The 23,197-nt window shown below is 38.0% G+C and overlaps 1 protein-coding gene across 3 annotated transcripts; it reads right to left on the reverse strand.

Moving 5' to 3' along the window:
• Positions 1 to 2,057: 2,057 nt before the first annotated feature.
• LOC143848350 (NAC domain-containing protein 82-like) lies at positions 2,058 to 22,885 on the reverse strand. 3 transcript variants are annotated; one of them, XM_077357274.1, is made up of 9 exons: positions 22,607 to 22,882; positions 22,216 to 22,254; positions 20,579 to 21,013; positions 19,825 to 20,102; positions 3,644 to 4,012; positions 3,019 to 3,333; positions 2,794 to 2,914; positions 2,522 to 2,558; positions 2,324 to 2,429 (listed from the first exon to the last, which is right to left on the reverse strand). In XM_077357274.1, the coding sequence occupies exons 3-9, from the start codon at positions 20,733 to 20,735 to the stop codon at positions 2,426 to 2,428; spliced, it is 1,281 nt and encodes a 426-aa protein (XP_077213389.1). In that variant the 5' UTR covers positions 20,736 to 21,013; positions 22,216 to 22,254; positions 22,607 to 22,882; the 3' UTR covers positions 2,324 to 2,425. The 3 variants fall into 3 exon arrangements, with proteins under 3 accessions (XP_077213387.1, XP_077213388.1, XP_077213389.1); XM_077357272.1 differs by lacking the exon at positions 2,522 to 2,558 and having other exon boundaries at positions 2,058 to 2,429; positions 22,607 to 22,885; XM_077357273.1 differs by lacking the exons at positions 2,522 to 2,558; positions 22,216 to 22,254 and having other exon boundaries at positions 2,058 to 2,429; positions 22,607 to 22,885.
• Between the last annotated feature and the right edge of the window lie 312 nt (positions 22,886 to 23,197).

A 23,197-nucleotide genomic window follows, 5' to 3' on the forward strand; every position in this document is an offset into this window, starting at 1 on the left:
TTTGAAATATGCAGGTTTGTACGGCTACCCATCATATAATTTCTCAATAAAGCATATCCCATGTGCGGACAACATAGAGCGTCTTTTTTTTCAAAATAAATCACTTTGGCCCAACTTCTTCTGAAGATCCAAACCATTCATTTGCTGGGCCCAATGTAAATAAGCTCTCCCCTAAAAATCATGGCCAAAGGATGATTCTAACCACCCTAAGAGATAATTTTTGGGGGAAAGCCTAACAAATGAAAGGTTTGGATCTTTGAACAATGTTGCCCCAATAAATTTTCTAATAAATACTCATTATGATATGGTGCCCATACGTAGGGGTATCTATTTAAAAAAAAAACCACTTGGCCGACTTTGTACGAAGATCGCAAAGTTAGGATATCAATAAAAATCTCTGCGAGATCAGCCACATAGGCTCTCTTTTCAGCGGACTTGTCTTCATTCGCGAGGTGGCTGCTCTCACATGCAACAGGCCATCCACAAAATGCCTTCTTCGATGGACGCTAGCAAATCCCTATAGGAAACTCCCCAGGGGTCCGTTCAGGCTGTTCAGCTAGTTTCCTCGGAAAGGTAAGAGATATACCGGAAATGGATGGTAAAATGGAAAAGAAACATAATGAAAAACCTGTGAGATGGGCATTCCGTTGCGAGAAAACCCAATAGAAACTAAACTGAAAATATAAAATGATGCATTCAATTGCATAGAAACTCAATAAAACTTTATTAACTTTATCCCAGCCATAATCATCCGAAACCGAATGTGGTAGTCTAGGCATGTTATATAGAGCCCAAATATAATATGCACCTAATGTTTCTAAAATAATTAGGCCCAATATGCTAAAATTTAAATTAAGGAAAGTACAACTACAAGAATAAGAAAATGATACTGACAAAGTGCGCTCGCGCTCTCTGTAAAAGCAATGTGAATTTATTTTCCCATATACCTCTAGAATAACAACTTGATTAGAAAGATGAGAGAGCACCGCTTAAGATGGTTTGGTTATATCCAACGTAGGCCTTTGAATGCTCCAATAAGAAGAAGTGACTAGTGCCAAGTTGATGGAGTAAAAAGAGATCGAGGCAGACCGAAAACAACTTGGATATAAACAGTGAGCAAAGACTTGAGGGCTAGGAACATAACAAGGAACATGACCTTTGATAGGAGAGAATGGAAGAAAATTATCCATTTTAACGAACCCAACTAGTGTTGGGATTAGACTTGGTCAATTTGAGCCGGGTAGATCCCTTTCACCTACTTCATGCAAAATTTCTAAAGGACTCGTTAGCCAACCCCAACTAGTTCGTGACAAAGACTTAGTTGAGTTGAGTATACCTCTAGAATAACAAAGTCATTATTAGCATGTAATTATGGTGGAGAACATGCAGCCACCTCATGAATGAAGACAAAATTTGCTAGCGTCCATCGCAAAAGGCATTTCTCAAAAGACGGTCAAATTAATAAGTCGTGAAGTTTGCTCGCAAAAGGCATTTCTCAAAAGGCAGTCAAATTAATCAGTAGTGAAGTTTGCTAGCGTCGATCGTAGGAGGCATTTCGCTGATGGCCTGTTGCATGTGAGAGCAGCCACCTCGTGAATGACGGCAAAATCCACTGAAACGCGAGCCTATGTGGCTGCTCTCAATTGATTTACTTTATTAAATACATACTAGATTTAAAACCATTTCCATAGTTAAGCTCATTTCACAATCACATTCTAGACTATATATTTATTCTTCATTATATTCAACTAAAATAAATTTTGCTTTCGTTTGAATTTTAACCGTTAATTCAATTCAGATTCTGCCACGGTGAAACCCGATCGACTCCGGCCAATCCAGGACTGACTGGGAATTTCTAAAAGAAGAAATAGAAAAAATAAGAAAGAAATAAAAAGGGGATGAGAATAGTTTCCACAAAGCTTCTAGCCCATTACTGCCTTGGTCATGGCATATTTTCCTAGTAATAAAATCTCACCAGTTCATAAAAAAAAATTCTGTTCAGATTGATGGCTCTCCAGCAGCTAGAAGCCCCACATCTCTTTCTCTCTACATGAAAATCAAGAAACTCCTACAGGAATGAATAGATGAAAGAATCTTTATACATGGTATAACAATTAGACAAAATTGGTCAAACCATTCAAGAGAAAACATAACGTGAAATCCTCTGCTGTGAAATGAGGAACAAAAAAGTGAATCCTCCTAATGAGAGATCTCTTACAAGCTTCACAGACAACTTATACCCATAACAACACATGCAAAGAAAATCCACCGATTTGCCCATTGTATCATCACGAGTGCATCCACACTAGTCAGCCTCGAGAGACAGGTACTCTGTAGCCAGAGCAGCAAGAGAGCAGGGATAGAACACAACAGTCTCTGGAGTTTTAAAAAAGATCCTCCTCCATTGGAGTTAAGGGGCGAAAATTCACCTGGATGGAACACGATAATGATGATGAATGATGGACTCTATGAAAGTTAAGTTTAAAAACCATAACCTGTGGACCTGCTCTTCTGCCTTCACCTCAAATCAGAGGTCGCAGATCCCTTTTTTACTGAGTCTACACAGGAACATACTAAAAGATTAAGAGAGAAAATAGAGAGTTTACTTGCAGAGTTGCAATCAACATGCACATCAACTGCAAAACTGCCTGATAAAATTATCTCGTAAAACAAAAACATAGACTCCAAGTTTTTCCTGCTGTTCTATTTCCCATTTTATCATCTTTCTACTCAAAATAAAAAATAAAAGTACCGGGCAATGTAATTAGAATAACATGGGATTGTGAAATCTACCTCCTGCCAATGGTTGTAAAACATGTGTTTTTTCCACCTCTGTTAACTGAACTGAAGGGGCAGCTGAGCTACCCGTAGCTTCTTGACATTCCCAGATGGTATTTATTTTCGAAAAATCAATCTGTTGTATATAGAGACTGATTAATTTGCAAACATCAATCAAATGAAAAAAATATTAAAATAGAAGGCAAGCAGTAAAAGAATATAAAAGATAATATTGCCTACCTCAGGCTCAGGATCGGACATAGAAGCACCATGCCAGTTGTCAACTGGAGAATATAAATTCTGATAAATTCCATATTCATCGTCAGCCTTTATCGGAAACTGAAGATCTTTCAACTCTAAATAAAAGCCATCATTGACTCCTGAATGCATTTCTTGCATCATATGTTCACCTTCTGGAATAGATTGGGAACGTAATCCGTCAAATGTATTGTGCTCTGCATGACTGGGGATGTCTTCTAAGCCACTGAATCTCTCATCATCATCCATAGGAACTGCATCCTCGAGAATAATATTCGGAGGTAATGGTCCCCGCTCCTGCAAGCAAGTTCGATGAAAATTTGCGTAAAGAAGCTGAGTAACATTCAAAGGTATAAAAATAAGGTAAATGATAGAATGAAGGGTTCCCTTGCAAAAACAAGCTACAAGGGTGGCCCCATGGTCCATATCCACTAAGTAGGCACAGAAAATTACGAAATGGAAGAGCAATAAATGCGCTATGTTGACTTTAGGTGGATATGGACCAATGGGACGCCCTTGTAGCTTGTTTTTGCTATGGCGCCCTTCATTCTATCATTCCTCTAAAAATAAAAATGAACAAACAGCAATTTAAAAAAAAAAAGCTTACCTCCTCAATGCCATTTCTCTGCGAACATAAAGTGTCATCATCATTGTCACAACATTTTCGCAGAAACATATCAAGATCATCAGACTCTTGTAAGGAGGAGTGCTCCTCTCCGCCACCAGAGGTTCCAAACTGTTGAGAACAAGACCCTACTAAAGAGCCACATCCTTTCCCAGTGTCAAAGGCGCTCTGTGTCGTGATAATATTTTGCCCATCTACTGGAGGAAGCAAAGGAGATACCGGGTCAACAACAGGAAAAGATATCAGAGAATCATCATCCCATTCTTCCTCCTCAAATGGTGCTCCGTGGTGTTCACCATTTTTCGGGCCTCGGCCACTTTTTTGAAAAATCTTGCAAAGGACATACGCATCCTGCAGAAGAAACCCAACCCCATTTATTTGAGACAGTACTAAACATAAATGCGAAGAATGGGACAAGGATAGCAACAAATGACTCCAAAATGTTTGAGTAAAAAGGAACACTAAGTCCAAAGAACTTATGGAAACAAATGACCCCAAGAAAAGCATAGCATTCATAAAGGGAGACGGGTAGATAGAAAGGGTCAACTTCAATCACTTTCTAGAATACAACTTAGGATAGGATAAATTAGTTAAGTAATCTATCAAGATCTACCATTATCAAATGGCAGCAAAAAATTGAATTATGAATTGTAAGCCCAACAACCAGTCATCACAACAGTTACATCATCCTACTGTTTTCTGTCAATACATCAATAGTCTTTGTTTTCAAAAAGCAATACATTTAAAACCATATGAGGCGTAAGCCTAGGTGTAGAAAAAAAAACATGACACCAATGAGGCATACTCCTCAATGCTCCTCAGGTCAGACATGTGCATACGTGCGCAGGCTGAAAGGGCGAACTGGCAAAGAATGTGACCAATTTTATTTCGATTAACTTCAATCTAGTCTAATAATTATGTGAGGTGTACCTCCCATTTCATGGATCAAAACACTCGTATATGATATCATTCAATAAAAAAGCTCTCAGTATATGATTTATAGAAGATTTAAGTTTTTTTGATGAGTTTTTGGAGATAACACTATTTACTTCATTACTTCCAAACCGTTCAATGGAGAATCCAAATCCATCACTTTCAAGGGATTCTTCTCATCGAGGTATGACGGCTGCAGCACTGGTTAAATGTCAGTTTGCATGCAAACCCGGAGGATCGCAAACTACGCCGAAGAACCCTTTTGAGCCTAAGGGGGATAGTCTTTACAAAAAGTAGCATAAATCAGTTCCAATTTCAGCTTAGGCAGTCAAAAAAGTTAATCATGTCACGTTAAAGCAATTTACTTTAATCTAGCCTTAAAAATAACTCAACAATAAGTTTAAAACCTGTCCCGAACATGCATTGCTCAAATAGATCACACCAAATAAAATAGCAAATGTATATAAATATAGCAGCACATGTCCAACATGCATTGCTCAAATAGATCACACAAATGAAATAGCAAATGTATATACATATAGCAGCAATGGTATGCGACCAAAAGCGTAAATGTAAAGCAAATAAAGGCTAGACGGGCTAGAAATAACAGCGGTCACATCTCACGGGAAAAAAATGCATAACCCTCAGATTCTACCATAGGGGGCCAAAGACGTGTGGTGGAGAATCCGGGAAGCCCAATCCACTCAAGATAACAATAGGTCGAGGTCTAGAAGAGCTATTAAGGAAATATGGTCGTCGCAGCCCCTCGAACACTAGAGAAGCTCCTCGATAGATATAAGGACTGTAGGTATCAAGAGATGGGAAAAGTCGGAGAGGAAGGTTGTAACCAACAAGGTTATCAACCAGGGAAGAAGAAATTAGGAGGAAGTCGCAAGGAATATGGAAGTGGAAGGTAGGGCTTATTGCTTGTGCACAGACTGCTGGGACTGTTTGGGCAACTAGAGAGGTAGACAGGAGAGTAGGGGGAAAAAGGGAAGGGAAGGAAAGGAAGGTCAGAAATAGAAGAAAAGGTGTAGGGATAGGATTGGGATAAGAGGGAGAAACAAGATAAGGGAGTGAGCACTGTTTTATAAATCCTTGGCCTTGGCCTCTCTTTTATAAATCCTCCCTTGGCCTTATAAATCCTTTTAAGAGATAAAGGTAGCCTCCTTTCTTGACCAATAGGCACTCACCACATAAGTTTAATAAGGGCCAATGAGAACATCTCACTTAAGTCATCATTAAGTAATGCCTTAACTGCCCCTATTTGAAATAAAAGGGAATAGTAACTAGCCATGAGCATTATGATCAAGTCATGGAAAGAAGCATGAAATGTGATGTGTGAGGTGTAGTGGGGCCCAGATGATGTAGCCACATCTACACTCCAAAATAACAATATAATGAAATATAAAGTCCTGGATATATTAAAAAACTAAATAACTGAAAAGTCTATAGATGGTTGGAAGATGGGGCCCGATCAAATCAGTATGTCACAAATGAGGAGGGGTGTGATGAAGAAGTTGATGATAAAGAGGGTGAAAATGATGAGGGCATCCAATACATGGCTAAAGTGGATGCGGACGATGAGGTTGAGGATGAAGACCTAAATTCATAAGGAATCAATGGTGTTCTTATAAATCTAAAGCTTTTCATCTATATGATAGTCAAATCATTCAAAAGCAATGAGTATGAGTATAAGGAAACTAGGATAGGAATAAGGCGAGACCTCTAATACTCCTTTTTTATATCATATTTTAGTTTTTCAGTTGACAATTCAAGTACAGCTCAGTTCATAGCACCATACAGATCCTTTTATTCTAACATATTATGTGACACTTCATATCATTTTGCCTTTTTAAAATATAAAAAAAAGGGCAGGGATAAATCGACTCCCAAATATCTTAAATCGACCCCCCATCTGTCTTTCTCTCTCCTCTTTCTCTCTCTAAAACATAGGAGAGAGAAAGACACATGGGAAGTCGATTTAAGATATATGGGAGTCGATTTATCACTCCCCAAAAAAATCATAGAATTGTGTTGTTATATAGACCCATAATGGTTTGAGTATACTAGGCACATTTTGTTCCATAAATGGCTTTTACCAATGTGGGGATAACCAAGTCAACCTTTCCAGTTGGGTTGCAACCTCATGTGCAGTTAAGGAAGCACTATAATTTGATGTATGAACATTGAAGTTGACAATGACAATAATTTGACTACTTTAATATCACAAACTATCCTCGCATCCTAGGGTTTACAGATCTCATGGAACAAAATCTTGTCAATTGTGTACCCCTATCATAAGATTTTGGAGTTTAGGGTATCCTCGTAGCCAATCATTTATGAAACAAAACCTTATCAACGACGTACCCCTATCACAAGATGTTGGGGTTTAGGCTATCCTCATACCCAATCCTTAACGCATCAGATACCATATCCGTATCTAGCTAACACCATAGCTTTTCATTTCTGTTTTTGCCAACTAGTTAAATGACCAAGTCTTTGAGACTGTAATATCTTTTGTAATATTTCCAGCTTCCTAGGCTCAGACAACAACCAAAAATTCTTTCTCTGAATCTTAAAGGGTTCCATGTCATACCCGTAACAGGTATTCCAACTGTACCGAATGTTTAAAAGATCATCTTTCGAGGTTGAATAATCTCATTATCGATTATCTTCCACCTTTCACAAAAGGTTAGCGTTGCAACAGACTTTGAATTAAGAGTCAGTATGTCTTGAATTAGGTGCCTTCTTTCAACTTTCCCTGTGTTGGTTAGTTTATCCACTATCATTTCATCATACAATATAGTTCCATCATGAGTTCTCTCGTTGAGACCCACATTTGAAAGTCTCAACGGAAACCTCATCTCAAATCTCTAAAAAAAAAAATTTCTATCTATCAGATAACAGCCATTCTTTTTAAGAAGCATCGTGTATGGTGTTTGCATCAGCATTCCACATAACACAATAATACCGTTGACTTAGTAGATGCAAGTTTTCCTTGTTAAGAGAAACTGGGAGGGGTCCTGAAAATTATAAATTCACAGTCCCGGTTACTCGCAATTCAAGCATATTGTAGCAGAATTGTTGTAATTCTTGTTGCTGACCATAGGGTATGGCATCACCCGAAACCTAAAGTTCGTCATCATTTATAATATCGTTGTACATATCACTACAAACATCACATAATATTCTCCAATCAAGAGTTGAAAGGCAATCGAAATTTTCGGACTTTGTTTCATTATAGAATCTATACAGTGCATACAAATAATCTGCCTTGTATATGCCAGGAGGACGTGCATGCGCAAACATCCGCAACGCAGTCGTCACGGAAATGAATTGCGAACGCATTAGGAAATGTACTATCATCATTCATGTGCGGTTATGCTCATGGATACAATGGACAAGAACATACTTTTTCGGATTTAGGGTGTTGAAGAACCTAAGCAACTCGTACACAAATATGTTAACCGAGTCATTTTCAGGCACAGAATCCCACCCCGTGCACCGAATCTTAAGATATCTGACACCATTTTTCTCCCAGTCCAATCGCGGATAATAGCGAGTGGCATCTGTGAGATCAACAACCAAACCGATTTCCCTCTTCAGGGCTATTTTGCTAATTAATCACATGGTGCACATAATATCTTTTATGGAAGGTGACAACTTCGTCGAAAGAGCAGCTTAGGGGACCTTCGCCACAAGGAGAACAATTCAACCAAGCACAGGGCAGCAAAGTAGGTATTGGTATTTCAATTGATCCAGAATCTGGGTAATCACGTTTTAACCCCCGGTTTAAGGCCACTGATGTTTCTTCTTCAATTCGTGGTTCTTTTTCATCTGAAGGCTTTTTGTTTAAGTCAAAGGGCTTCATCATTAGCCAAACTCTACATTCCTGGTCGAAATCTATTTTTCGAGTCATAAAAAATATTTCATGGCCATAGGGTCCTGTGATTATTGGATTTTAAAAGGCCCTGTTTGTTTTGGATTTTGAGAACTAAATGTGAGTCCCAAAGTGATTATTGGACCCAAAATTAAACGTAAATTTGAGTCCAATAATCAGTTTTGGAGTCACAATCGGTTGTCAAAATCCAAGACAAACTGGGAAAACGATTTGTTCGAGATTAAGAAAAAATTGATTGTCAGCCAACATTCGGTACATGGGTCGCGATTATGTGCCTGAAAATGACTGTTAACATATTTGTGTGCGAGTTGCTTAGGTTCTTCAACACCGCAAATCCGAACAAGTATGTTCTTGTCCACTATATCCATGGGTATAACCGCTACGAATGTTTGCGAATGCACGTCCTCTTGGCATATACAAGGCAGATTATTTACATGCACTGTATAGATTCTATAATGAAACAAAGTCCGAAAATTTCGATTGCCTTTCAACTCTTGATTGGAGAATATTATGTGATGTTTGTAGTGATATGAACAATGATATTATAGATGATGACGAACTTTTGGTCTTGAATGATGCCATATCCTATGGTCAGCAACAAGAATTGCAGCAATTCTGCTATAATATGCTTGAATTTGTGCAACGGGGACGAAGAATTTACAATCTTCAGGAACCCTCCCAGTTTCTCTTAACAAGGAAAACTTGCATCTACTAAGTCAACGGTATTATTATTTTACGTGGAATACGGATACAACACCATACACGATGCTTCTTAAAAAGTATGGCTGATATCTGCTAGACAGAAATTTTTGTTTCTGGAAAATTGAGATGAGGTTTCCATTGAGACTTTCAAATGTGGGTCTCAATGAGAGAACTCCTGATGGAATTATATTGCATGGTAAAATGATAGTGGATAAACTACCCAACACACGGAAAGTTGAAAGAAAATACCTAATTCAAAACATATTGACTCTTAATTCAAAGTCTGTTGCAACGCTAACCTTTTGTGAAAGGTGGAAGATAATCGAGAATGAGATTATTCAACTTCGAAAAGATGACCTTTTAAACATTCGGTACAGTTGGAATACATGTTACAAGTATGACATGGAACCCTTTAAAGTTCGGAAAAGAGATTTTTGGTTGTTATCTGCGGCTAGGAAGGTGGAAAAATTTCGCCAGCAACTTTCCCATGCATCAAATGGGTTGATTTTAGTGCTGGGATTATCAGTATATGCCCTCTACCCATGAATCCATTTCGAAATGGAATGATTCTAAGACGAGCACTGTACAGTTCCTGTTCGAGGTGGAGGGTGATGGCTGCCGATCAATATTTCTTCTTGAGAAAGGTAGGAAGAAGAAATGGTTCACGGCAGCGCGATCTGCTTCGTTTATTACGGATCCGATGGTCTGAGATTCTCCAGGGTTTAGAAGACAACACGATTGAATTACACGTAGAGATTCCGGACGGAAATCCGGAGGATTTCATCGGAAATCCCAAGGATTATGTCGATGCGGAGGGATACAAGGTTTTGCTTTAGGATTTTTTGGAGAATGAGAGAGGAAGGAGGAGAGAAGCACCTCCTGCGGCAAGATCTGTGGGCTCAGCGCTACCGACGGTCGAGATCACTCAGATCTCGGAAGGAGAGGGCTTGATCTGTGTCGTTTGTAAGGAATCAGTATACATGGTTTTAAATTTCGGCCGAAACGAAACGTTTCGGCCGAAATATTTCGGTTTCGGTGGAAAACGAAACGAAATTCACAATGAGTCGGAAAAGTACCAAATTTCGCCGAAACGTTTCGGAAATTTCGGCCGAAACGTTTCATTTCGGTAAAATTTCGGTGAAATTTCGGAAATCTCGGTGAAATTTTGGAAATTTCGGTGAAACGTTTCGGAAATTTCGATGAAACGTTTCGGTGAAGTACAAAATTTCACCCGAAATTTCGGTGAAATTTTTACAAGATTTCGTCCGAAATTTCGTACCGAAACCGAAACGTTTCGGTGATGACCGAAACCGAGATTTAAAACCTTGTCGGTATATGATGGGGGATTATTGAAGAAGCTTCCATGTGAACATATATATCATGAGGATTGTATAATTCCGTGGTGGTTAGATTCGAGAAATTCTTGTCCGATTTGCCAATTCAAGTTACCGACCAATGATGCTGATAGTAAAGAGCAGAAGAAGAAGAAGAAGAAGAAGAGGCCTGGTTCATATTCAGGTGAAGGTAATTCATTCCATCATCTAACTGAAAAAATTAGGGTTTTTTCTTTTTTATTTTGTTAGAAGATTGTCTATGCAGAGTCTGTGTTGGCTTAGTTTTTTATTAATGAAGATAAAAATTGTTGATGATCAAAATAATTTGCCTTTTTTTCTTCTACTTTTGTGATTGTAAATATTTTTTTCTGTTAATTCAATGAATGTTGTTGTAGAAAAATCTTCCATTTGTTTTTTTCTTGTTTATGTTTAAAATATTCCGTTGATTTTTTTCTTGTTTATGTTTTTATTTTTTTATAGGAGTGATTGAAATTATTTTTGTTAATGATCAAATAACCGGCCTTATTTCTTCTTCTTCTCTTCTCCTTCTTTTGTGATTGTAAATACTAGTAAAAATGCACGTGCAATACATTTCGCGTAAGAATAACCACAAATTAAGTAATGGCCTAAAAATAGCTGTAAAACCTACATAAGTGAACTCTATGCATTTAGATAGGCATAGGCAGAAATGAATTTTTTTTATGATAAAGACCATTTGGCATGTGAATTGGTACAAACATTTAGCACAAGTAAACCCTAAGACAATGTGATTAAGAAGACTTCACAAAGGATATTTATATCAATTAACCTACAATAAAGTTGAGAGCTTATTTCTTAGATGGATGCATATAAATAAAAGAAAAAGAAATAAATCGAAGAGAAAATGTAAGTACTGGCGTATAAATAAATAAAAGTAAAATTTTCAAAAGAAAAAAAGAAGAAGTATGAGAGACATAAATTTGCAAGTCACTAAATAACTAAATGATGTGTTAATATGAAGATGACAAATTAAGAAAAAAATAAATGTAAACTATAAAATATACCTTCTTAGTTTTGCCAAAAAGTAGAGTTTCACAATCATTCATTGCCAATGCATTGACCGATTTTTTATCCCCTTTGGCAGAGATTGGACTGCACCTATGTCAATGAATCTATGTCACTGAGATATGGTACCAATTGTTGACCATCTCAACTCAAGCCGGGTTGTTTTGGATTTTGAGAAGCAATAGTGAGTCACCAATAATCAGTTTGTAACTCACAATCAGTTCTCAAAATCCAAACCAAATAGGGACTAACAATTAACAAAGGGAAATGTTATCCGCACTACTATATCTTAATGATCACACTCCTCACTTTATTAAAGTACGGTATGACCGGCACCATAGGATTATCCAAACCATCTATTGTGGACAGTGGAGACTATTTCAATGTTGAAAAAGAAAAACACATATACAGAACTTCTTCAGATGGAACCCAAATTCGGGTTTCGGGTCGGGTCGGGTTGCCCGACAACCCAACCCGACCCGACCCTATTTCCAATTCGGGTTGATTTTTCCCAACCCAACCCAACCCAACCCCGATTTGCAAAAAAGCTTAACCTGGCCCAACCCAAATTCATTTTGAACCCGACCCGCGTGAGAACATCCAAGTAACAACGATGGTTTCAAATTATATATAGTGCTAATGTCCTCACTACCATATTTTGTAATGGCACTACTCACCGTATTTTGATGATCGCACTTCTCACTTTATTAAAATGTACGGTATGGCCCGTACCATAGGATGATCCAAACCGTCCATTAGATGGGCCACTGCCTACATAGGTGGTGCCCCAAAAATAATTTTCATAGGTTGATCCGAACCCTCCGATCTATAGAGGGTTATAGGTTGATCCAAACCGTCCATGTGATGGAACACAACATCAATCGGTTGTGCCCATAAAATCATTTCCATAGGTTGATCCTAGCCCTCCAATCGATATAGGTTGATTTTAGCCCTCCAATCGATAGAGGTTTCCATAATTGTTGTTCCTCTTAAGGTGCCCGGAATCCGTCAATATTTTGCAAGTGTCCTGCATGAGTAATATCAAGTAGTTCTTTCGTCATTGTCATATGTCTTTACCTCTTCTTGGTACTTTTTTCCGTAATTGTCATAGACAGGTACCCTGTGCCAGTACTTTTTGTACGTAGATTACGATTTCACCCTAAAGAAAGTAGGTAACATCATAACGTCTTATTCAAGAAAATAGGTAGGGCTGCAACTCGAGTCGGGCGGGTCGGGTTTTGGAGAACCCAACCCTACCCAAGAAATATCTCTGGTCGGGTCGGGTCGGGTCGGGTTTTTTTTCGGAAAACCCACGATTCCCAAACCCGGCCCTACCCATGATAAATCTCGGGTCAGTTCGGGTCGGGTCGGGTTTTTTCACGTTGGCGCAATTTTTTAAGGAAAATTCTTGTTTGGCAAGGCAACTCAACTCATAGAAGCAGAAATTACACTCACATTACACTTGAATCAAACAATGATGTAATTACACTCGCATTACACTTGAATCAAACAATGTTGTAATCAAACAATGTTGTAATTACAATCAAACAATGCTGAATCAAACACTTGAATCAACTCAACTCATAGAAGCAGAAATTACACTCACATACAATAACAGTGGGTGCGTGGGTTTTCACTTTTAACTTTTAACTAACAATAGAAAAAAATGTACATACTATAACTTATGAAACTCGGGTCGGGTCGGGTCGGGTCGGGCCCCTTCAAACCCGGCTCGACCCGAGATTCATGCGGGCTTTTGAATGCTCAACCCGGCTCGACCCGAAACCCATGAAACCTGAACCCAACCCAGGCTATTTTCGGGTCGGGTCGATGCGGGTCGGGTAAAACCCGGCTCGAGTTGCAGCCCTAAAAATAGGCATACTACAACTGGGATATAGATGGAATTTTTGGCAAAGGGTGGAAGAAAATAACCCAAGATTTTGCCTTTATATATGTAGATGTAGATTACTATTTTACCCTAAAGAAAGTAGGTAATATCATAACGTCTTATTGAAGAGAATAGGCATAATACAACTGGAATATAGATGGAATTTTTGGCAAAGGGTGGAAGAAAATAACCCAAAATTTTGCCTTTATATATGTAGATGTAGATTACGATTTTACCCTAAAGAAAGTAGGTAATATCATAACGTCTTATTGAAGAGAATAGGCATAATACAACTGGGATATAGATGGAATTTTTGGCAAGGGTGGAAGAAAATAACCCAAGATTTTGCCTTTATATATGTAGATGTAGATTACAATTTTGCCCTAAAGAAAGTATAATATCATAACGTCTTAGTGAAGAGAATAGGCATAGTACAACTGGGATATAGATGGAATTTTTGGCAAAGGGTGGAAAACATTAACCCATCATTTTGCCTTTATATATAGTAGTTAGATTTTCGCCTGTTTTACACTTGGTTTTGCTGTAGTTTATCTTTCCTTTTTTTGGAAAGGAATCATTTAAAAATTGTTAATGATCAAAATAATTGGCCTTATTTTTCTTCTCATCTTCTCCTTATTTTGTGATTGTAAATATTTTATGTTTCCATGAATGATGGTGGTGCAGAAAAATATTACATTTGGTATTTTTATCTTGTTTATATTTTCAATTTTTTGTATTGTGCACGACACAACCTTAAAAATATGTAGTGGGTGAGAATCAAGAAACTTTTATATACATAGAGGAGTATCTTTGAAGACGGGGTTTTGATTGCGTTGAATTATTTTTGCCCGTGGTTTGTTCCATGTTGTATTATAAAAGAATAAATTATCTAAAGGAATTATAAGTGAAGGATATTGTTACAAGAGCCCTATAATTAAAATTACTAAACTACCCCTATCTCAAGGAAAATGGCCAAAATACCTTATCTCATGTAAAATGACCAAAATACCCTTATCATAACAATGACAAAAATAACTCGATATCATAGAAAATTACTAAAGTTCCATCTCATAAAAATGACCTAAATACCCCTAATCCTTGGGAGTTATGGGTGAAAAAGATGAGGGTATTTTGGTTATTTTCCAAAATATAGGGGTATTTTGGTAATGTTATCAGTTTTGTGAGATATGAGTATTTTGATCATTTTCAAAGCTAAGTACTTTGGGAATTTTTAACGCGGTAGGGGTATTTTAGTCATTTTTATGATAAGGTTATTTTGGTCATTTTCTACTTTACAAAAAGTAGCATTAATCAGTTCCAATTTCAGCTTAGGCAATCAAAAAAATTAATCATATCACATTAAAGCAATTTACTTTAATCTAGCCGTAAAGATAACAATAAGTTTAAAACCTGTCCCGAACATGCATTGCTCAGATAGATCACACCAAATAAAATAGCAAATGTATATAAATATAGCAGCACATGTCTAACATGCATTTCTCAAATAGATCACACAAATGAAATAGCAAATGTATATACATATAGTAGCACACGTCTGAACTAACTACCTATAAAGGGTCAAACAATGTCATGACAAATATAGGAGCAATGGTATGCGACCAAAAGGGTAAGGGTAAAGCAAATATAGGCTAGACTCAACTCAACTCAACTCAACAAAGCCTTTGTCCCAAGCTAGTTGGGGTCAGCTAAATGAATCCTTTAGAAGAAAAAAAAAATCATGAAGGTAAAAAGGGTCTTCCCGGCTCTAATCTTGGTTCTAGTTGGGTTCTTCTACGTGGATCATTTTCTTCCATTCTATCCTATCCAAGGTTATGTTCTCTGTTATGTTCCTAGCTATCAAGTCTTTCCTCACTGTTTCTACCCATATTATTTTCGGTCTACCCTTACATCTTTTTACTCCCTCAATTTCGCACGAGTCACCTCTTCTCACCGGAGCATCGAAAGGCCTACGTTGGATATGTCCAAACCATCTTAAGAGGTGCTCTCTCATCTTCTCCTCGATTGGAGCCACCCCCACCTTTTTACGAATGTCTTCATTTTTAATTCTCTCTGTGGCCGCACATCCATCTAAGCATTCGCATCTCCGCTACACTCATCTTATGCACATGCTACTTTTTGGTGGCCCAACATTCTGAGCCGTACAGCATGGCTGGCCTCACAGCTGTCTTAAAAAACTTTCCCTTCAACTTGGTAGGGATTTTACAGTCGCACAGAACTCCTGAGGCAAGCTTCCACTTCAACCAACCTGCTCTTATTCTATGGTTAAACATCCTCTTCAATCTCTCCTTCCTTGCGTAGAATTGAACCAAGATATCGAAATATATCCCTCTTAGGTACCTCCTGTCCACTCATACTTACTACGTCCTCGTCCCGCCTCCTTACATTACTAAAGTTGCATTCCATATATTCTGTCTTAGTCCTACTCAGTCTAAAACCTTTAGATTCCAAAGTAATTCTCCATAACTCTAATTTAGCATTTACTCCTGCTTTGGTTCGTCTATTAATACTATATCATTTGCGAATAACATACACCACGGCACCTCATCTTGGATACCCTCCGTAAGCTCATCCATAACTAGGGTAAAAGGATAAGGGCTTAGAGCTGATTCTTGGTGCAGTTCTATTGTAATTGGAAACTCCGCTTGTGTTTTCCACAGCCTGTCCCAATCCAGGGTAAAGGAGGAGGGTTGGCGTCAAGTTGGCAGCCGGCCGAAAAACTTTGCCACTCTTCTATGAAATGAATTCCATTAGAAATGAAGGCTAAACGGGCTAGAAATAACAACGGTCACATCTCACGGGAAAAAAAATGCGTCACCCTCAGATTCTACTGTAGGAGGCTAAAGACGTGTGGTGGAGAATCCGGGAAGCCCAATCCACTCAAGATAACTGCAGTTGCACCAATAGGTCGAGGTCTAAGGGAGCTATTAAGGAAATATGGTCGTGCGCAGCCCCTCGAACACTAGAGAAGCTCCTCGATAGATATAAGGACTGTAGGTATCAAGAGATGGGAAAAGTCGGAGAGGAAGGTTGTAACCAACAAGGTTATCAACCAGGGAAGAAGAAATTAGGAGGAAGTCGCAAGGAATATGGAAGCGGAGGGTAGGGCCTATTGCTTGTGCACAGACTGCTAGGGATGTTTGGGCAACTAGAGAGGTAGACAGGAGAGTAGGGGGGGAAGGGAAGGACAGGAAGGTGAGAAATAGAAGAAAAGGTGTAGGAATAGGATTGGGATAAGAGGGCGAAACAAGATAGGGTAGTGAGGACTGTTTTATAAATCCTTGGCCTTGGCCTCCCTTTTATAAATCCTCCCTTGGCCTCTCTTTTATAAATCCTTTTAAGAGATAAAGGTCGCCTCCTTTCTTGACCAATAGGCTCTCACCACTTAAGTTTAATAAGGGCCAATGAGAACATCTCACTTAAGTCATCATTAAGTAATGCCTTAACTGCCCCTATTTGAAATAAAGGGGAATAGTAACTAGTCATGAGCACTATGATCAAGTCATGGAAAGAAGCATGAAATGTGATGTGTGAGGTGTAGTGGGGCCCGATGATGTGGCCACATCTAGACTCCAAAATAACAATATAATGAAACATAAAGTCCTGGATACTATAGATGGTTGGAAGATGGGCCTGATCACATCAGTCTGTCACAAATGAGGAGGGGTGTGATGAAGAAGTTGATGATAAAGAGGGTGAAAATGATGAGGGCATCCAATACATGGCTAAAGTGGATGCGGTTGGATGCGGACAATGAGGTTGAGCATGAAGACCTAAATTCATAAGGAATCGAAGGCGTTCTTATAAATCTAAAGCTTTTCATCTAAATGATAGTCAAATCATTCAAAAGCTTGGAGTATGAGTATAAGGAAACTAGGATATGAGTAAGGCGACACCTCTGAAGGCTCTGATACTTCTTTTTTATATCATATTTTAGTTTTTCTTTTGACAATTCAAGTACAGCTCAGTTCATAGCACCATACAGATCCTTTTATTCTAGCATATTATGTGACACTTCATATCATTTTGCCTTTTTAAAATATAAAAAAATCATGGAATTGTGTTTTTATATAGACCCATAATGGTTTGAGTATACTAGGCACATTTTGTTCCATAAATGGCTTTTACCAATGTGGGTATAACCAAGTCAACCTTCGCAGTTGGGCTGCAACCATATGTGCCGTTAAGAAAGCATTATAATTTAATGTGTGAACATTGAAGTTGACAATGACAATAATGCGAAATTTAATATCACAAACTATCCTTGCATCCTAGGGTTAACAGATCTTTCATGGAACAAAAGCTTGTCAATGGTGTACCCCTATCATAAGATTTTGGAGTTTAGGGTATCCTCGTAGCTAATCATTTATGGAACAAAAGCTTATCAACGACGTACCCCTATCATAAGATGTTGGGGTTTAGGCTATCCTCATACCAAATCCTTTAACGTATCATATACCGTATCCGTATCTAGCTAACAACATAGCTTTTCATTTCTGTTTTTGCCAACTAGTTGATGAACCAAGTCTTTGACACTGTAATATCTTTTGTAATATTTGACCCTTCTAGGTTTGTACTTTCTTCTCTTGGTTAAATTAAATGATTACTTGTGCTTGGAAATGTAGCACATTTTCTTCTATAATTAATAGTTATTTTTTTGGTATTTTCATGATATTTCTATTTTTATTTAAAAATAAGAAAAAATAGTCTCTTTTACCACCCCTTAAGAGAGGGTTGAACCACTCGCTTCATGCCTCCGCCTGTTAAAACACAAAAAAAAGGTAACTACAGAGCAATTTTGTACAATAGTATAGGAAAAATTAAATTGAATTACAATAACTGGATTCCAACACCAACCACCAATCCTATTAAAAGTTCAAAACTAAATGTGTTAACTTTTTGACCAAAATCTGAAATAAATTTCTACACTAAACTACCATTCACTTGAAGGTTTTTGTTAGTCACAATTAATGGTATTACATAAAAAGGTCAAGTTCCTTCAGCCTTTTTGAAAAATAAATAAGGTTACCAAACCAAACAAATTGTTCAACCCAAAGCTTCATGGAAGCATGTATAATTGGAAATGGTCTTATTTTTTCATGGAAACAGTTTCCTTGATAGTCTACTAGCCAAAAAAAGTTATATGACGGTGTGCGCTAAAGAGAGGAAGAGGAATAGGGAGGGCCGGTATAGCTATTAGAGACAAAATTATGTTTTAGACAGACACATGCTAACGAAAGTAAAATTTAAATTTTATAATTGTATTGGAGAGAAAGGCAGGGGCCTTCACCTTAAGTAAATGTAATGCTTTTTTTGAGTTCCCTTACTTTAACAATATAAGGCTTTGTTTGCATATAAAAATCTTACTATTAACATGGATAAAACTCAAAATTTGTAGTAATTGATAATTTACATTAGCAGTATTCATAAAAGAAGATAAAAGAGATCTAAAAGGATCAGAACCTAACACATGACCAACAGGGTACATTGCGCATTCAGAAATATCTAATATATAACATAGACTGCTTTTTTTTCCCTAGCCCGGGACATTTATGTAGGAGTCTGGGGCGGCAACTTCAATTTATTTATTAAATAGAGAAAGTAAAAGAGAAGGACATGCACCCTGGTCTCTAGAACAAAAAAAAAAAACATTTGACGAGAATATAAAAAGAAACCTGCCAGTCTAGAACAACCAGATATATAACATAGTCCGCTTCATATTATTGATTGCTCAAGCAATTATCAATCATGGGATTTAATTAATAGTAGTCGTTATGGCTTAGTACCAATGTTATATAAGCCTGTATACAATTCATACATACATATATATTTGTGTCTATATACATATATATAGATGATAAAATATAAATGATTTGGAAATGAATTATCTGCAAAGGGCATTCTGGTTTTCACATGTTGCTTCTATGTAGGCAACCTGTCATCAAAGTAAAGGATTGATCATTTGAGATTTCGGATTCACTTGATACGATAATTAGGTCACCAGACAAAACTTAGGCATATCCATGAACTGGGTCTCAAATTAGAGATTACTGCTGATCTGAACAATCTGGGAAATCTATATCCGCATTGACCATTCAATCATATTAGCATATTCGTCCCACACCCAAAAAAGTGTGTCCATGGGAGAGGTTGATCTGTTTCGAAGAACAGGCATATACGAACATGAACACAGCACTAGACAAGAGTGTATCATTGTCAGCAAAGATATCATAAATTTTAATAGGACCACTACCTACACCTCCATAAAGTTTGGTATACAGATTACAGACACAATAAAAGATCTGTATGTTAAACACCATAAACAAGAACAGACTTTTACCTGTAAGATGCCAGCGTCAACCAGCTCCTGGTCTTCAAGCCTATATTCGTGCATTACCCAATCAGTTCTTCTTCCTCGCGGTGCCCTTCCTATATAAAAAACAAGAGTTCTCCTCATCCCAACAGTTCGAGAATTATGACAAACAGGGACATCCTCTCCGGTGGTTTTCCAGAATCCAATGTCAGTGGCACGTTTTATTCTCGGCCCAGTCCCATATTTCCTATTTCGAGGGGAAAAGAAATACCACTCAAGGTCTTTGCTTCGCAAGCAAGATTTTTCTGCACCAAAATGGAAGTGAAGTGAGATTAAGATTCAAGGCACGAGCGTGGAATGCAGCTAACAAACAGGAAAAAAAAAAGACTACAGAAATGCTCCATGAATCTTGAGGAAAATTACTAGAAAAAGGCATTCCCAATAGAACCCAATGGTGCAAAAAAATATTACAAGCGAGATACAATAAGCAACCAGAAGTTCAGAATAAGGGCATCCATAAAGCATTCTCACTAAATTACATACATACAAATTACCCCGAAACTTTCAAAATTTGGAATCCCATTTTAGAAACAGCAAGTTGCAGATGTAGAAAGAATCACACTTGACAATTCAAGCAGCTAAAATAAGAATCTAGTACAAATCCTAATCAAACAAGGAAGCAAAATTGGTGATCACCAAAAAAAGGGAGGAAAACAGGAAATCAGCATAAAATCATTCAACCAACTAATACAGTTGACAGAAGTTCCAGAAATGGGGATACCTGGAAGATCCCAAGGATCAAATTTGTACAAATCAATCTCAGAGATAACTTTGGAACAAAGTGATTTTCCCATAACCTTTCTTTTTAGATAATATTTAACCAGCTCCTCATCAGTCGGGCGAAAACGAAACCCAGGTGGAAGGCGACCCCTCGTCATTAGCAGCCCCTACTGGTATGTGCTACTGACTTTAAATATCAAAATAAAATTCCTTTGTGTTCCAAATAAAACACGACCAGTATCAATAACCACCACGGTCCAGAAGTATAACGTAGTCACAACAAAGCATCTCCGGAATCAATCAAACAGATCCAGTGTCGAAACAAGCTAAAACAAGAACACCACAACCGATCACGATAGATGAAACTAAAATCAGAGCGAAGAGGGAATGAATATTCGTTGCCAAAGTTTACAGTCATTTGCCGTGCAAACAAGACCTGCAGTTAACGAAAAGAAAGTCAGTATTCCCCACTTTAAAAGAGGAGGAAACAATCTAGATGTCAAAACACCTGATAATATACAAACTAGAAAAATAAATAAAAAACGCTAGATTTTTCCCAATTTTTAGATGAATTTAAAACACTGAGGCACTGTTCATTTCAGATTGTGACAGATGATGGTGAGGGCCCCAACTGAATATTGTCTCAAAATTAGACATAAATTTGGGCCCTCACCATCGGGTGTCAGAATCTGAAACGAACAGTGCCTCCATAAATTTTGGTTGGGGCCCTCACCATTGCTTGCAACAATTCTGAAACAAACAGGGTCTAAACCATATGAAAGAATGATACTAAAGAACAAAACAGATAGGAAACAATAAAAACATATGATACATATAAACACGATTGAAAAGCAATGCCAAGAAATATGTAGCAGCCAAATCCCAGAAATCAGTCCCTGCAAAACCCTAAACACAGGGAAACCTCCTGAACAAACTAGGGGTGCAACTTGGGTCGGGTTCAGCCCGGAAAAAAAAATCGGCTCGGGTTCGGTTTGAGTTTTCCTAACCCAGGTTGAGATCGGGTCGGGTTCGGGTTGAAGGCTCAGGCAACCCAACCCAAGTGAAACCTGACATTTTTTATCTTTTTTTCTTTTAGCTTTTAGTTTGTACGTTAAAGCTTGAAAACTCAGGTTGGCTCGGGTTAGAGCTCAGGTCGGGTCGGGTTGGGAAAAGGAGCGGGGGGGTCCTCGGGTCGGGTCGGGCTAGGTTGAGTAAATATTTAGTCGGGTCAGGTTCTGGCTGGGCCCAAGCTGCACCCCTTAAAACAAACAGCTAGAAACATCAAAACCTATTAAAAATACCAAATGACCGGAAGAGCATCAAAATCCCAATCACCACATACAGATCACAAACTTCATCGGAAGAAGAATAATCAAAACACGCTCAACGCAACAAAATGAAAAGAAGAAAAACAAGATTGATGGAAATTTCAAGCTCCAGAGCACAAAAATAAGGTCATAAAAAAGCACACAAAAAAAAAAACTCCCTCTCAAACACGAACAATTAGAAAAACCCTACAAACAGATACGGATCTCAATATCTTTTTTTTAATGGCTATAGATCACAATATCTACTCATTGTCAACTAGAATCAAAACAAAAGCCCATAGGTAACAGAACATGCGAAGAAAACACAAACCCTAGGTAACCATAGCTGGTGAAACTTGGAAGTAAGTCCCTACAAAACAAAAGGAAACTATAAGCATAGATTAAAAAAAAAAAAACTTTCAAAAACCCTAGATTTCATTCAGCCATTCATTGAGAAGAAGAGAAAATTGAAAAACAGACAAACACCAGTCAATCAAACAGATAAGATAAGAGTAAAGCGCTCACCTAGATAAAGGGGAAAAATCATCAAAACCCAAGAGGCATCGAGTAAAAAAAAAAAAAAAAACTTTCGAAACCAAAATGGCAGATCAACAACAAAACCCTAGATTTCTTTCGGCCATTCATTGAGAATAAAAAAAAATTGTGGAGCCAATAAACAGTAGTCAATCAGACTGGAAAGATAAAAAGAGTAGAACGCTTACCTAGATGCGAGAGATGGAGAGAGAGAGAAGAGAGGGAAAAAACCAGTCTGAGAGGAGGGTCTCGAGAGAAAATGGAAGGGAGGGGTTTCTAGGAAAAACCCTGAAAAAAGGAGAAGCTTCGCCTCTACTCCTCTCTTCCTATTGGCTAGAATCTCCCAGAAGCTTCGCCTCTCTTCCTATTGGCTAGAATCTCCCAGAAGCTTTTCCTTCGCTCCTTTCTTCCCGCGCAAAGCATGTTTGTTTGGATGCCCAAACTCTCTTTGACACATTATTACCTTTTCTTTTCTAAGTGGCGCCTACATGGCCACAATGTTCCCCCCTTTATCTTTCTCCCCATTTTTCACCATTTTGGTGAAATTATGGGAGACGATTAGGGGAAGATTCATGTCTTATTCCCTTTCCTCTCTTTCTCTCTTCCGTACTCTATTTTGGTAATGACACCCCTGCATCTTCAGCCAATACTATTCACCAATCTTCTGCTATTTTTCTCCCCATCGTCCATGCTTGACTTCTTCCTCTACTAATCTCCCAGCAAAATTCACACAACCAAGCAGAGCAGCGTTCACATTAAGTCTCATTCTAATCATTTTA

Source organism: Tasmannia lanceolata, unplaced genomic scaffold (assembly GCF_043159265.1).
Source record: "Tasmannia lanceolata isolate RefF3 unplaced genomic scaffold, GAP_Taslan_0.1 ptg000016l, whole genome shotgun sequence".
NCBI lineage: Eukaryota > Viridiplantae > Streptophyta > Magnoliopsida > Canellales > Winteraceae > Tasmannia > Tasmannia lanceolata.

Bases quoted from the DNA above. Each gene is read 5' to 3' on its own strand.
- LOC143848350 (XM_077357273.1), bottom strand. From the start codon at position 20,735: ATGACGAGGGGTCGCCTTCCACCTGGGTTTCGTTTTCGCCCGACTGAT. The intron at 3,334-3,643 runs GTAAGCTTTTTT...ACTTGCTTGCAG, and splicing joins AGAGAAATGGCATTGAGGAG to GAGCGGGGACCATTACCTCC. The intron at 2,915-3,018 runs GTAGGCAATATT...TATATACAACAG, and splicing joins TGTCCGATCCTGAGCCTGAG to ATTGATTTTTCGAAAATAAA.